The sequence below is a fragment of the Ovis canadensis genome, chromosome X (genome assembly GCF_042477335.2).
Source record: "Ovis canadensis isolate MfBH-ARS-UI-01 breed Bighorn chromosome X, ARS-UI_OviCan_v2, whole genome shotgun sequence".
Lineage (NCBI taxonomy): Eukaryota > Metazoa > Chordata > Mammalia > Artiodactyla > Bovidae > Ovis > Ovis canadensis.
In genome coordinates this window covers 102873647-102888751 of record NC_091727.1, presented here as the reverse complement: position 1 = coordinate 102888751, position 15105 = coordinate 102873647, and the positions used below count along the sequence as shown (strand labels likewise).

Genomic DNA, 15105 nt, shown 5'->3' with positions numbered 1-15105 from the left:
GTAGAGAGACAGAAGGTAGATCAGTGGTTGATTTGGGCTGGGGCAGATGAGGGCTGGGAAACGATAGCTACAGGGTATGGGATTTCTTCTGAAGGTGACAAAAATATTCTAAAATTGACTGTGGTGAGGGTTGTACAACTCTGTGAATATAGTAAAAACAGCTGAATTATATACTTTAAATGGATGAATTGTATGCTGTGTGGATTATATTTCAATAAAGCTGTTATTGAGATATAACTCCAGAAAAGCTACAAGGTGAAATATGTCTTAGAGAAAGAGAAGGCTTGTCTACAAGAGAGAGATACTCCTTGAAATAGTGGCAAGAGACAGTCAGGAGAGCTGGGAAAGAGCCAGTTTGGATGGACTTGAAAAAAAGATAAGGGTGAGGCATGGGAAAAGAAATTTCTAAGAGTTGCAAAGACTGGTTAAAATCTATTTCTTCCATTTTAGAAAATGAAGTCTGCTGCTTTTTTCTCATTATAAAAGAAATATATGTTCACTATTGAGAATTTATAGAATATAGAAATGCAGAAAGGAAAAAAACCCTCTTATTTATAGTCCTACCAGCCAGAGATAATCATTGCTAATATTATAGAACACAGAAATGTAGAAGGGAAAAAAAAATCTCTTATTTATACTCCTACCAGCCAGAGATAATCACTGTTAATATTTGGATATATTTCCTTTCTAGACTTTCCTCTCCAGAAAAGTTTTACTTTTATTTCTCTAAAACCTATTCTTCTTCATAGGCTATCCACTGAGTTCTTTTTGGTTCTCAGTGTATATTACCCCCATTAGAATCCACCGAGAATCCAGGGTGGGTTTGGTATACAAAGAACACCAAAATGATGAAATAAATGCTTGTTCTCAAGTAACCCCCAGGACCTGCGGGATGAGGCAGTAGCTGCTCGATGAGAACAAGGAGCAGGGCTCTAGTGCATCTGGAAAACTGGCCAATACTTCGGAGTCCCTCCATACAGCCTTTCGGTTCCAAAAGACAGAAAATAAATCTTGGTTTCCAAAAACTTGGGTTTTTTAAAAGAAAGCCAGATGTTATATTTTTCAGGATAGAAAACTTTCTAAACTGATGCCCGCAAAGTAGCAGAGTAGGACAGAAGCAGTTTACTGCCTACTGGGTTTACTGGGCATCTCTTTCTCCTCTTCTTTATCACTCCTTCCTACATTTGTTCTGGCATGGGAACTAAGTAGATTTTACTTTTATCTTTTCTTAAATAACTTTCTGTCTCCCTGCTTATACTAGTAAGTTTAGAAGGAGATGAGTTGAATATTTTATTTCTTTAAAGAAAGATACCTAAAACTAAATTGACATATTAATTACCCATGTGTGACTCAGTTCAGATTTCTTTTCTTTGAGCTAGTAGCACATGACAGACAATGAAAAAATCTCCACTCATGAAATAAGGCAGTCTGCTCAACTGAATTGTCTCTGGTTAAAAAAAAGAAAAAATTTGGACAATTAGTTGCCTGGAATGGAAAAAAAAACAATTTAATTGAAGGGAATGTTCTTTGATTCCAATTCCACTTTATTCTAATCATATATGTCAAACATATCATTTGACATATAAATAGTGGAGCTGTAGGCTCTTGCTTGGGACAAACCCAGTGCTTGCTCACAGCAGTCTACTCAGGAAAAAGAGTCTCTTCAATGTGTTAAATGTGGAACTAAAGGAGAGGGCCCCTTTGCATGCACGAACTATTTTGAAATATTGCAGCTGGGCACACGTGATCTTCCCTGGGGTCTCCTACCATCCTCAAGAGGAGCGTCCCCTTCTTGGGTTGTGGGGGAGGGGATTCCCTTGCCTTTCTTGCAATGATTTGTTTGGGCCAGGCATCAAAGCAGCACTAATTGGAAACCACTGCAAGTAAAAACAGCCTTTCATCCCCAACTGCAGATCTTGAACTTTTCTCCTTTATCATTAGGATTTTTTTTCTTAATATGAGCTCAAAAAAAATTGAAAACACAAAAAAAGCATGTAAACTAAAATAATTATCATTAGAATGATGTAGAATCGTGCTTAATTCTGCTGCAGAGAACCTTTCACAGTCTGACCCTAAACTATCATTTTCTACCATTCCAAAGACTAGCCCAGACTTTTTCTCATACTGTTCCCTTTGCCTGGAATACACTCTTTTCCTTCTTTCATTTGTAGAATTTCTGGTCTTCCTTGAAGGCCCACTTTAAGAGTTACCTTTTCACAAGAGAGCTGCTAACTTTCCCATCTATGATGCTGCCATTCTTTTCTACATAGCTCTGTTTTGGTACTCACCCATCAGTGTATCAAAATTGTGTGTCTCTGTCTCCCTAACTAGGCTAGGAGCTCCTCCTATTTATCAGAGCCTAATCCTTACACTAACATAGATGGTGTTAACAAATGTTGAAAGCAGCAGAGTTCTATTTAGGGCAGAATGACTTGTACCAGACCTGAAACTCATTGATTCATTCAGGACATGTTTTGTTGTTTTGTTCAGAGGGTGGAGGGCACCACTGAGCTTACAAAGCTGCCCGGCCAAACCAGAGCAGCAATCTGACAGGCAGTGGGAGTAAGCATTGATTTTGGACCAGGGAGCTGAGATCAGCTTTTGTTCTTTCCTTTCTAGGTCATTTACTAGTGTCACCTAATCCATTGCCCCTTTAGACCAACTCAGAGAGGAAACGGAGGATGGGGAGTAGAGCACAAGGAAGGCTGGAATATAAAGATGTAATTTCATGAGGGTAGAGGGACTGTGTGACTTTCTCACAGGTTAGCAGTTGGGCCAGAAGCTTGGTATGTAGACGCTGAATGGACTATATTCAACTACAGATTTTGTGTTTGGAAAAGGGAAAGATAGTGCTCGTGTCATAAAATACCAAACTTTGGGGGGGATATGCAAATGACAAGGTAAGTAGTATCATAGGGGAAGTGGTGAAAGCAAAGGAGGGACAGACTAACATCTGAGATGTGCTGAAAATGTTCGAGTTGGAAAGGGCTGTGAAAACATAATTTCTTCTATTCTGATTGTCCTATTTGTACATCTTGTCATTCTCACTGGCTGAAATCTGATGACAGATATTTTCAATATTTGTATCTCCAAGGATTGCTGAGTCCCATACTTAGACCACCAGTTGGGTTATCAAATTGCCTTTAAATTGAACTAAGCAATTTCTAAGATTAGTTGTGTGTTGCAAACTACCCAGTTGGGGGCAGACAAAACAAACAGATGATTTCTGAATGCTACCAAAGGAATCCTGCATTTCTTTGTGTGTTTTATTTTAATAAGGCAATGGAGCTTTTCAACTCATAATCAGATTCAGACAGCTTGCTTACAACCTCCACAAACTGAAAGCTACAATAGCGTTCCTTTCCAATTATCAGAGGATGGCCATGGAGCATGGGTATGAGGAGTGCTAGAGGCACATATCTTTGGACAGTGTGAAATGCTGTGCAGAACATACAGAGAAATTTACAAAGGTACTACCACTCTGCCCAAACAAGCCCTCTTAATAACATCAGATTGCAGGGGGCAGTGCATTTAGCAAGTGAGCATCTTAACCTTCAATTCTCCACTCTCCCTAAGAGGGTTTACAATGCCTATTTGAGAGAGTTAAATGAAATCAGATACTCTCCTGTTGTTTTGTTTTCTTATTCTGGCAGAGAATTCAGAAAGAAGGGCTCCATCTCAGTTTTGCTTCAGTTTGCAAAAAAGATGAGAAGCATTATGGGGTGGGCTCATGTTTCCAACACCCAAGGAGTCCTACCTGACTGCAACTTACTCAAGTCTACAGGTTTTGCCATTTTTCTCACTACCTTTTCTTTTCTTTGGGGGTAGCAACAAATTCAAAAATGAGTCTAAACAAAGTGCCAAATCTGGGTGCTCAGCCAGGAACTCATTTACCAATTTTTTTCTTTTCCCTGGAGGAATCAACACCCATAGAGCTCTTCCCAATAAGGCAAAAGGGAATAGATCTCACAGAGCCCATGATGGAAGGCAGCAGGATCTTAATAAACCTCCTATTTACTTAGAAGTGTGTTTAGGTTGACAGAGTAAACTCAAAATGTGACTGGAATAGTGTGCTATTTTGAAAAAGCTTTACATGTGATTCTGTTACACATTAATATACCACATCTCCCATGAAGCCTCCACTCTACCTGGGCAGAGCTCTCTCCTCCCCTGTTGGCTGCCTCCATAGACTCTGCACATTCTTTTGCACTTATAAAATTGGTTAGAAATTATGTGTACTTAAGTCTATTTCCACATTAGACTGACTTGGGAGAGCAGAGGCTGTATTTTGACTTTCAGTGCCCAGTATACATTCTGGCACATAATAGGTGTTTCCCAAATTTCTGCTGAACTGAACAACAGCAGCAACAACAAAAAATATATATATACACATACATGCACACATACACACACATATACACACTGCTACATATTTAATTTATATTACGCTGTAAATAAAAATAAATATAACAGAAACAAACATTACAATTTATGCAAGAGATTTCCGCTAGTTAAAGATCAACAAGTAACGTTAACTTCTCAGGTAGTTTGGGCAGAGTGAAAGCAATGGAGAACAATGGACACGGGACAGACAGAAGCTAAAAAGGGCCTTGAGAAATGCCTTAATTTCGTCTTCCCGGAAAGACAAAAATTTCCCAAAGAAACCCTTTGCTATGTGGAAATGGTTCTCAGAGTAGTACTCTGGTGCCAGGACCCCTGAGATGGTTTTAAGTATGTCCAAGGACTTTGTCAGTGGTCCAGTGATTAGACTCCACACTTCCACTGCAGGGAGCGCAGGTTTGATCCCTGGTTGGGGAACTAAGATCCTGCATGCCTTGTGGCACTGCCAAAATACAAAATATGTCCACAAAATCTTTGACACTCCTCTATTCAAGAGGTGGAGCTCAATTTCCCTCCCCTTGAACGTGGACTACTGGTGACTTGTTTTTAACAAATCAAATACGTCAGAAATGACAGTATATCACTTCCGAGACTAGGTTGTAAGAAACATTGCAGCTTTCTCCTTGCTCTATTCCATGGCTCACTTATTCTGGGGAAGTCAGCAGCCGTGTTGTAGGGACACTCAGAAGGTCCATGTGGTAAGAAACGGAGGCCTCCTTCCAATCCACTAACTTGTTCCACGTGTAAATGAGTCCCCTTGGAGGTGGACCCTCCTGTTTCGCATCACCTGTCAGCGGACTGCAGCTCCAGGTAACACCTTGACCGAAATTTCTTTGAGACTAAGGAGCACCCAGCTAAGCTGCTCCCAAAGTTCTGACAGAAACTGGGAGATAATAAATGTTTGCTGTTTTTAATAACTATGTTTTGTTGTCACTTTTTATATAGCCCTAGATAACCAACGCAACCCAGAAGGTTCTTAAGAATTACTGAGGACCCCGAAGAGCTTTTGTTTACACGATATATATTTAGTGACATTTACTGTTTTAGAAATTAAAACTCAGGAAAAAAATTTTAATTTATTATTAATTTTAAACCAACAACGAGTCTTGATATGTTAGCATAAATAACATTTTAATGAAAAAAGTGTGAAAAGCAGTAAAGCTTTTGTTTTTGCAAAATATCTTCGCTGCCTGGCTGAACAGGAGACAGCTAAATTTCGGCATTGGCTTCTGTATTTAATGTGTTGTCATATATTATTTTGGTTGAAGTGTATGAATAAAAACCAGCTTCACACAGATATGTAGTTAGTAAAAGGAAGATTTTACACACCTCTGAAAGAGTTTCTGGGACTCCCTGAGTTCTCAAATCACACTTCAAAACTGCTGCTCTAGGGAAACTAGAAATGTATTAGGTTGGAAGTCAACAAAGAAAATGGGACTTCCTGAAATGCTTTGGAGGACTGTCTCTCAAGTGGCCTTACTGCCCTCTCTCACTCTAAACTGTATCATATATGCTTAAGAGTTGCCATTTCAAAATCTCCTGTAGTAAATGGGTATGAAAGAAAATAATTTAGTCCAAATCTGAGACTGTTACTTATTTCATCTCTTAATTTTCCATCTCTAGGCCAACCTCTCCCAATCCTCTCAAAGTCATCACAAGGCTAAACTCATGTCTAGCTATTCCTAAGCCAGTGGCAGGGTTGGCTACTGGTGTAGTCCTTTTGGGGAAATCAGTTCTTCAAAATTTGCACTGAACTTCCCAATCCAGTACCCTTTATAGGTAAGCATGAAACTAGAATAGGGACGCAGGGTATCTGGATGGGGGAGGGAGGAATGAAGAGAATAAGAAGCTTTAATTTGGTCGCTCAACTGCTGTCTTAAGGAACTGAAACCAAATCCTTCATTTTATCATTCTTAAAAGAGTGTGCAGAGTGCACACCGTAGGTGTGTACACATCAGAGTGTCTTGCCAGTTTCTCTTGGGTGAACTCACCCCAGACTCAATGTCAGTAATTGGGAAAGACACAAACCAAGCCATGGAATTGTGAGACCAGATCATAAATCAAAAAGGTTTTGTTTAATCAATAAAGATCTTGAGAAATCTATTCCACTCTGTGTTGCTGTACTGGATATTTACATATGGTAAATTTACATTTAAATACGGTTTGGATATAATACAGTATCTTTTTTCTTTTAACATTAACAGAGGATAGAATTTAATTAATTGAATACTCTGCTCAGAAGAACTAAATAACATGTACTTAAGAAGCTTCACTCCAGTGGTTTTTGACCTTAAAACACAATTGCTAATTGTATGCTGAATTAGAGAAGGAAAAAAAAAAAAAACCCTCTCACCTTCTGCGGCTGGATAAGGTTTCTTCACGTTCTACACGAGCAACTTTTAATACCTTCTTGTCAATAAATAGATCTTCAGGATAATAAGCAGATCTATATTGACGTTGTTGAGAATGGGCACATAACTTGCCAATCTGAAAAAAGAAACGCAATATAATTATATGATACTTTCACAGATATGATAGTAGAAACAAATTCTGAAAAGCACTTCAATTTCTTCCCCAATTTCTTTTTAAAGAGCAGAACGAAGCTATTACTGGAGTCAAAAAAGGTGATACGCTTTTAAGGCAAAGAACCATCTGTGGAAAGGAAGGCTGAAGACTGGTGGGGGCACTTTGAGCACAGTCTATTCACAGATTTCCTAAGATGAAAATGCCTTACTTCTATAGTGAAGTACACGTTAGAAAGGACCCTCTACACAGGACTTATGCTACTGATACCTTTCAATGGCACTTGATATTTATCCCTAGGAAGTTCACAAATGGAAACTGCCAAGTTTAGGAAGGTTTGGTGTAGGAAGTGAAGGCGTGTGTGGGAGATGTACAGAGTAGTCTGTTAATAGAAGAGCAACCTCCTGCACACAAAGTGATCTGATTCTTCTGAGAATTTTGCTAGCTCTTTTTAAAATTATATAAATTTCAGGTGTACAGCATTAGAATTTAAAGATGAGCTCTATTACACTCATAGCAATGATAAAAATGGCATCAGCTTTCTTATCTCAAATCTAAATGATTTATTTGGTGAAAATATTTGTAGATTTTTTATTTGTTCACTTTCAGTCAAAAGCCTGAACAAACTTCTATATAAGTAAGTATGAATATTAACACATGTTTCCCTCTGTGTCAGATGCTATGCTTCGTTTCCTTGTGTGTTATTTTAATAAGGCAACTCACTGTGTGTTAAGTTGCTTCAGTCGTGTCCAGATCTTTGCGACTCTAGGGACTGGAGCCCATGAGGCTCCTCTGTCCAGGGGATTCTCCAGGCAAGAATACTGGGGTGGGGTAACGTTTCCTTCTCCAGGGGATCTTCCTGACCCAGGGATTGAACCTATATCTCTTTACATCTCTCGCATTGGCAGGTGGGTTCTTCACCACTAGCACCACCACTTTAATAAGGCAAAGGGCTTTTCAATTCATAATCAGATTCAGACTTCTCATTTTATAGCTGAGGAAATTGAGGCTCAGAGAGGTTATGTGACTTGCCTGAGACAAACAGGCAGTGGATTAACTGTCTGACTTGGAACCCACATGTCTGACTTCAAAGCTAATGCAACATCGCCTTCCAAGAAGATGATGCTTGGTTTCCAGTTGCTTACATTCTATGTTTTGGGGGATAAGAAAGAATTCCCAGTTCTCAAAAACATAGACAAGGTTTAAATATAGATCATATACTTTAGGAAAAATACTAGAGATACCTCATGAAGACAAAGGTTATATCTTTGTCAACTTCTATACCTCCATAGAATTCACACTGGATTGTACAAACTGTTAGGCATTTGGTAAAGACATATTGAAGTGAATTGAAGGAAAATCCTAGTATCCAATCTGGCATACCATTCCACCTAGAGGCCATGGGCTCTGAATGCTAATCCCAGCTTTTGGATTTCTGAAGATGGTCCTGATCATATTCACTAAGTTATCAATCTCTTAATAAAGGGACAAATAGCATGTAGCTGGTATAGCTTTGGAAAGTTATCCATATATAAATAAATTTTTGAAGTATAAAACATTTAGAATCAGTAGTAATATCAGCTCCATTTATGAAAGAGAGCGCCTATATAGTATGATATTCAGACTACCTCTTCTCAATAGTTTATCTTAATGAGAATAAAACAAAAGTTGCAGACATTTTAAAACATTCCATTTGGCTTTGGAATGTATGATACTGAATTTTTCAGATGTGTTTATGTAATGCCATTTGACTTGGGCTAATTAACTTCAAATGAAGAGTCTGTATTCTCTGAATTCGCCCCATTTAGTGGAAGGCTGGTAGGGTACTTTAGGTAGGGGCTGCCTGGCTGCACTGGGGAGTTAAGTTCTAATAACTTACATAATGCAGCTACAAATAACTGAGGGCAGACTGTGCATCATAAAATTATGTCCTTAGACACATAGGCATTTCTTTGTTAAACTGCAGATGAATGTTCATGGAACAAAATCTTGATTTTCCTTCCATAAATATCTATTTATGACTCTGTGAATACATATCAATGTTAGAGTTTATTTCATAGAGATCCAAGTATTCTAATCAGCACATTCAGGAGCACAGGACACACTTTCTTAATCGACACCTGTTTCAAATCCAGCACCAAAGTAAAAATCTTTCACACATCTTGCACAGTAACTTGCCTACTTGCAACCCACAGCTGTGAAATCTCCCTCGCCATTGAAAGTCTGCCCTTTGTATCAGTGAATACTAATTGGACCCCAGCAAGACTTTAAAGTTTTTAGTCCCTCCAAATCTACTGGAAAGGGGGGCAGCTGAAGCAAAAGCAGGAAGGTTAAGAACAAATGAGAATGTAGCAAGCCTGCAGTCTGACCTTTCTTCCCAAGCCACCCAATGTGGCATTATCAAGCCGACTTCCCAAGGCTCTGTGTGGGGTAAGGGGCAAACAATGGTATCCTGCCAACACCCCTACTACCCCATCTGAAATCTGCCACATCTTATCAGACAGGCTGTATTTTCTTCCACAAATCTACCATGAAGCAAATTCTTCTCATATACAAAGCATTTGTCAAATGTAGACCCCCCTTTGGGCCCTTCTCTCCACATCTTTCTCCTCCACACTGTGTGAGCTGTAGGTGAATATTATGAGCTTATTTTGAGAAGTAGACAGAAAAAGAAAACATAATTTACAAAGAATGCGGTATTCACATTAAAGAGGTCCTTTCAGCTTCCTACTTGGGAAACCTCAGGCTATGCTCAGAGACCTGGCTCTTACTCTATAGCTGCACTTGCTAAAGAAGTCAGCCTCACAAGTGTCATTTGAGAAATCAGTATCCTGCCCAGGAGTTTTAGACTCTTAAATAAAAAGTGCAGTCCAATTTCTTTTCACTGACTAGTCAAGTGAAATGTACCTAGTCAAGGATACCACTACCTTTAAATCTACTTAGCTGGAGTGAATTTATTGGATACGAAGGTGTCTCTATCAGTAGACCAGGAATAAAAAACCTTTTTGTTCTCCATGAATTGTGATTCCTAACGGTGCCTTTATGTATGTGCCAGAACCTGTGGCAGGGAAAGCAACAGTGCTCTGAAGTGTTATAAGATCCAAAGTGTTAGAAGAAGCCAGGGCCTCTGAGTATATCCAGGTCAGCAGGTCATTGTTGGTTCTAGGAACTCTCAGGTGATGAAAAACTCAGACGTGATCTTTCCCTCTAACCAGAGTCCAGAAGCACTGACTTTGCACATACATGAAGAAAATACACTACTGGGCCCAGCAAGGTATTTGTAAGTAAGAGCCCAGTAGACTGGACATCAGGAAGTGTGGCCTACAACCCCACTTCTACCTGTCACTGAGAGAAGGACTTCCTTTTGACCTCCCATAGTTTCAATCCACCTGTAACTCTAGTTGCAAAAGAGGAAAATGTGGTATTTGAAGTGCCATATTTTATTCTGGGCTCCTTTAAAAAGGTGGGGATTCCTTTCCCAGTAGATTACTTTACCAAAGATTTTGAAACTATGCCAAGCATTTGGGTTTGATGCAATTCACACATACACCCCATAATGACATGTCAAGAAATGCAGATACTCAACTGATGAAACTGATTCTCAGGCTCCCATTCATTGTGGGTTCTAGGAACTCTCAGATGACAAAAAACTCAGACATGATCCTTCCCTCCAGATGGCTGAGCAGAGAAAGAGAGTTTATGTTTTAAGCTTCTCATCAATACCAATGCCTTGCATTTGTAACATAATATCTCTCTCCAGCCTGGTGCTTCACAGAAAACCTCTCCAGTTCAGTTCAGTTCAGTTCAGTTCAGTTGCTCAGTCGTGTCCGACTCTTTGAGACTCCATGAATTGCAGCATGCCAAGCCTCCCTGTCTATCACCAACTCCCGGAGTTCACTCAAACTCACATCCATCGAGTCGGTGATGCCATCCAGCCATCTCATTCTCGGTTGCCTCCTTCGCCTCCTGCCCCCAATTCCTCCCATCATCAGAGTCTTTTCCAATGAGTCAACTCTTCACACGAAGTGGCCAAAGTACTGGAGTTTCAGCTTTAGCATCATTCCTTCCAAAGAACACCCAGGGCTGATCTCCTTTAGAACAGACTGGTTGGATCTCCTAGCAGTCCAAGGGACTCTCAAGAGTCTTCTCCAACACCACAGTTCAAAAGCATCAATTCTTAGGCGCTCAGCTTTCCTCACAGTCCAACTCTCACATCTACAAATGACCACTGGAAAAACCATAGCCTTGACTAGATGGACCTTTGTTGACAAAGTAATGTCTCTGCTTTTCAATATGCGGTCTAGGTTGGTCATAACTTTTCTTCCAAGGAGTAAGCGTCTTTTAATTTCATGCCTGCAATCACCATCTGCAGTGATTTGGGAGTCACCCAAAATAAAGTCTAACACTGTTTCCACTGTTTCCCCATCTATTTCCCATGAAGTGATGGGACCAGATGCCATGATCTTCGTTTTCTGAATGTTGAGCTTTATGCCAACTTTTTCACTCTCCACTTTCACTTTCATCAAGAGGCTTTTTAGTTCCTTTTCACTTTCTGCCATAAGGGTGGTGTCATCTGCATATCTGAGTTTATTGATATTTCTCCCGGCAATCTTGATTCCAGCTTGTGCTTCTTCCAGCTCAGCGTTTCTCATGATATACTCTGCATAGAAGTTAAATAAGCAGAGTGACAATATACAGCCTTGACGTACTCCTTTTTCTATTTGGAACCAGTCTGTTGTTCCATGTCCAGTTCTAACCGTTGCTTCCTGACCTGCGTATAGGCTTCTCAAGGGGCAGGTCAGGTGGTCTGGTATTCCCATCTCTTTCAGAATTTTCCACAGTTTATTGTGATCCACACAGTCAAAGGCTTTGGCCTAGTCAATAAAGCAGAAATAGATGTTTTTCTGGAACTCTCTTGCTTTTTTGATGATCCAGCGGATGTTGGGAATTTGATCTCTGGTTCTACTGAGTTTTCTAAAACCAGCTTGAACATCTGGAAGTTCATGGTTGACTGACATATTGCTGAAGCCTGGCTTGGAGAATTTTGAGCATTACTTTACTAGCATGTGAGATGAGTGCAACTGTGCGGTAGTTTGAGCATTCTGTGGCATTGCCTTTCTTTGGCATTGGAATGAAAAATGACCTTTTCCAGTCCTGTGGCCACGGCTGAATTTTCCAAATTTGTTGGCATATTGAGTGCAGCACTTTCACAGCATCATCTTTCAGGATTTGAAATAGCTCAACTGGAATGCCATCACCTCCACTAGCTTTGTCTGTAGTAATGCTTTCTAAGGCCCACTTGACTTCACATTCCAGGATGTCTGGCTCTAGGTGAGTGATCACATCATCATGATTATCTTGGTCACGAAGGTCTTTTTTGTACAGTTCTTCTATGCATTCTTGCCACCTTTTCTTAATATCTTCTGCTTCTGTTAGGTCTATACCATTTCCGTCCTTTATTGAGCCCATCTTTGCATGAAATGTTCCCTTGGTATCTCTAATTTTCTTGAAGAGATCTCCAGTCTTTCCCATGCTGTTGTTTTCCTCTATTTCTTTGCATTGATTGCTGAGGAAGGCTTTCTTAATCTCTTCTTGCTATTCTTTGGAACTCTGCATTCATATGCTTATATCTTTCCTTTTCTCCTTTGCTTTTCACCTCTCTTCTTTTCACAGCTATTTGTAAGGCCTCCTCAGACAGCCATTTTGCTTTTTTGCATTTCTTTTCCATGGGGATGGTCTTGATCCCTGTCTCCTGTACAATGTCACAAACCTCATTCCATAGTTCATCAGGCACTCTATTATTTTTTTTTCAGGCACTCTATTAGATCTAGTCCCTTAAATCTATTTCTCACTTCCACTGTATAATCATAAGGTATTTGATTTAGGTCATAACTGAATGGTCTAGCAGTTTTCCCTACTTTCTTCAATTTAAGTCTGAATTTGGCAATAAGGAGTTAATGATTTGAGCCACAGTCAGCTCCCAGTCTTGTTTTTGTTGAGTGTATAGAGCTTCTCCATCTTTGGCTGCAAAGAATATAATCAATCTGATTTCAGTGTTGACCATCTGGTGATGTCCATGTGTAGAGTCTTCTCTTGTGTTGTTGGAAGAGGGTGTTTGCTATGACCAGTGCATTTTCTTGGCAAAACTCTATTAGTCTTTGCCCTGCTTCATTCCATATTCCACGGCCAAATTTGCCTGTTACTGTAGGTGTTTCTTGACTTCCTACTTTTGCATTCCAGTCCCCTATAATGAAAAGGACATCTTTTTTGGGTGTTAGTTCTAAAAGGTCTTGTAGGTTTTCATAGAACCGTGCAACTTCAGCATTACTGGTTGGGGCATAGACTTGGATTACTGTGATATTGAGTGGTTTGCCTTGGAGACGAACAGAGATCATTCTGTCATTTTTGAGACTGCATCCAAGTACTGCATTTCAGACTCTTTTGTTGACCATGATGGCTACTCCATTTCTTCTGAGGGATTCCTGCCCAGAGTAGTAGATATAATGGTCATCTGAGTTAAACTCACCCATTCCAGTCCATTTTAGTTCACTGATTCCTAGAATGTCAGTGTTCTCTCTTGCCATCTCCAATTTGCCTTGATTCATGGACCTGACATTCCAGGTTCCTATGTAATATTGCTCTTTACAGCATCAGGCCTTGCTTCTATCACCAGTCACATCCACAACTGGGTATGTTTTTGCTTTGGCTCCATCCCTTCATTCTTTCTGGAGTTATTTTCCACTGATCTCCAGTAGCATATTGGGCACCTACTGACCTGGGGAATTCCCCTTTCGGTAGCCTATCATTTTGCCTTTTCATACTGTTCATGGGGTTCTCAAGGCAAGAATACTGAAGTGGCTTGCCATTCCCTTCTCCAGTGGACCACATTCTGTCAGATCTCTCCACCATGACCCGCCTGTCTTGGGTTGCCCCGCAGGCATGGCTTAGTTTCACTGAGTTAGACAAGGCTGTGGTCCTAGTGTGATTAGACTGACTAGTTTTCTGTGAGTATGGTTTCAGTGTGTCTGCCCTCTGATGCCCTCTTGCAACACCTACCATCTTACTTGGGTTTTTCTTACCTTGGACGTGGGGTATTTCGACCCATTCCCTATCCTATCCAGTGAGTCCTACCACAGTGCTCCAAGGCATATAGTACATGTATTATTGACCCTATCTCAAGAGATAAGGAAACTGAGGCTCACAAAATTTAAGGAACTAAAACAGAGTCAAATGCCTAGTAAATAGCAGAGCTGGGGACTAGCACCCAGATCTGTCTGACTTTAAAACCTATGTTTTTGTTTTTGCTTTCCCCCTTATGCCATGGATTTCTATCAAGAGGATTGACTCTGAGGCTTAGTGTGGCCTGGTTCCGTAGTCATGTGGACATCCCACCCATAACTGCAGGAACATAGTGATTATGAAACCTCTAAAACTATACTTCAAAGAAGGGCTTGTTCTTAAAGATCAATAGAAAAGTGATACCCAATTTTGACCAAAGTTTCAGAAAATATTGCTCATGGAATGATTTAAACTCTTTGACCTGCCAGACAAGATTCATTTCATAACCATACCAAAGCACTGAGTGTCAAGTTCTGTTGGATGTGGGAACGTGGTTCTCAAGTAGGTCTAGCCTGCTGCTTACTGCCTGCGGGATATCCCTGGACCCTGCCTCCTAAAGGCAGATTCTTGGATTGGCTACAAAATCTTCTGTAATTTCTACAATTTAACCCAGGTCTGTTCTTGTATCTGGCATGAGTATATCCTTTACAGTGTCTCCCCAAATGGAAATTCCAGGTTAATCCTATGACTACAAGAATTCAAGAGGTTTAGGCTTTTAGCTAAAATGGCCTACATTAATGAGTATCTCTGACTCTCCCCTACTCTTATGTAGCTCTAACTGCTCTCGATTTAAACATCAGATGTATGAATTTACATTCTCTTTCTCATAAAGCAGTTAAGGAGGGGTGGTGGGGTGGTGGGCGGGTGTGTGTGTGTGCTTTAACTTATATGGTCCATAATAGAAGGAAGATCAGGAGGTAAGGGGGAAGAGGAGGAAGGAGAGGAAGCAGCAGAAGTGAAGAGAAAAGTTCCCATCACTAAGGCAGTGGTGTGAGCTGAGCCAGGGACGACACATACTGCCCTCAGCAATCTGACCGCTTCTAATTGGGAAGATGGATATCC

The 15105-nt window shown here is 40.2% G+C and overlaps 1 protein-coding gene across 1 annotated transcript in view; it reads right to left on the bottom strand.

Moving 5' to 3' along the window:
* Positions 1-15105, bottom strand: part of GPC3 (glypican 3) — a 456698-nt gene that overhangs the window by 153622 nt on the left and 287971 nt on the right. Inside the window, exon 4 of the mRNA XM_070290721.1 lies at positions 6755-6888. Coding sequence (XP_070146822.1) covers positions 6755-6888 — 134 coding nt within the window. The remainder of the gene's footprint in view (positions 1-6754; positions 6889-15105) is intronic.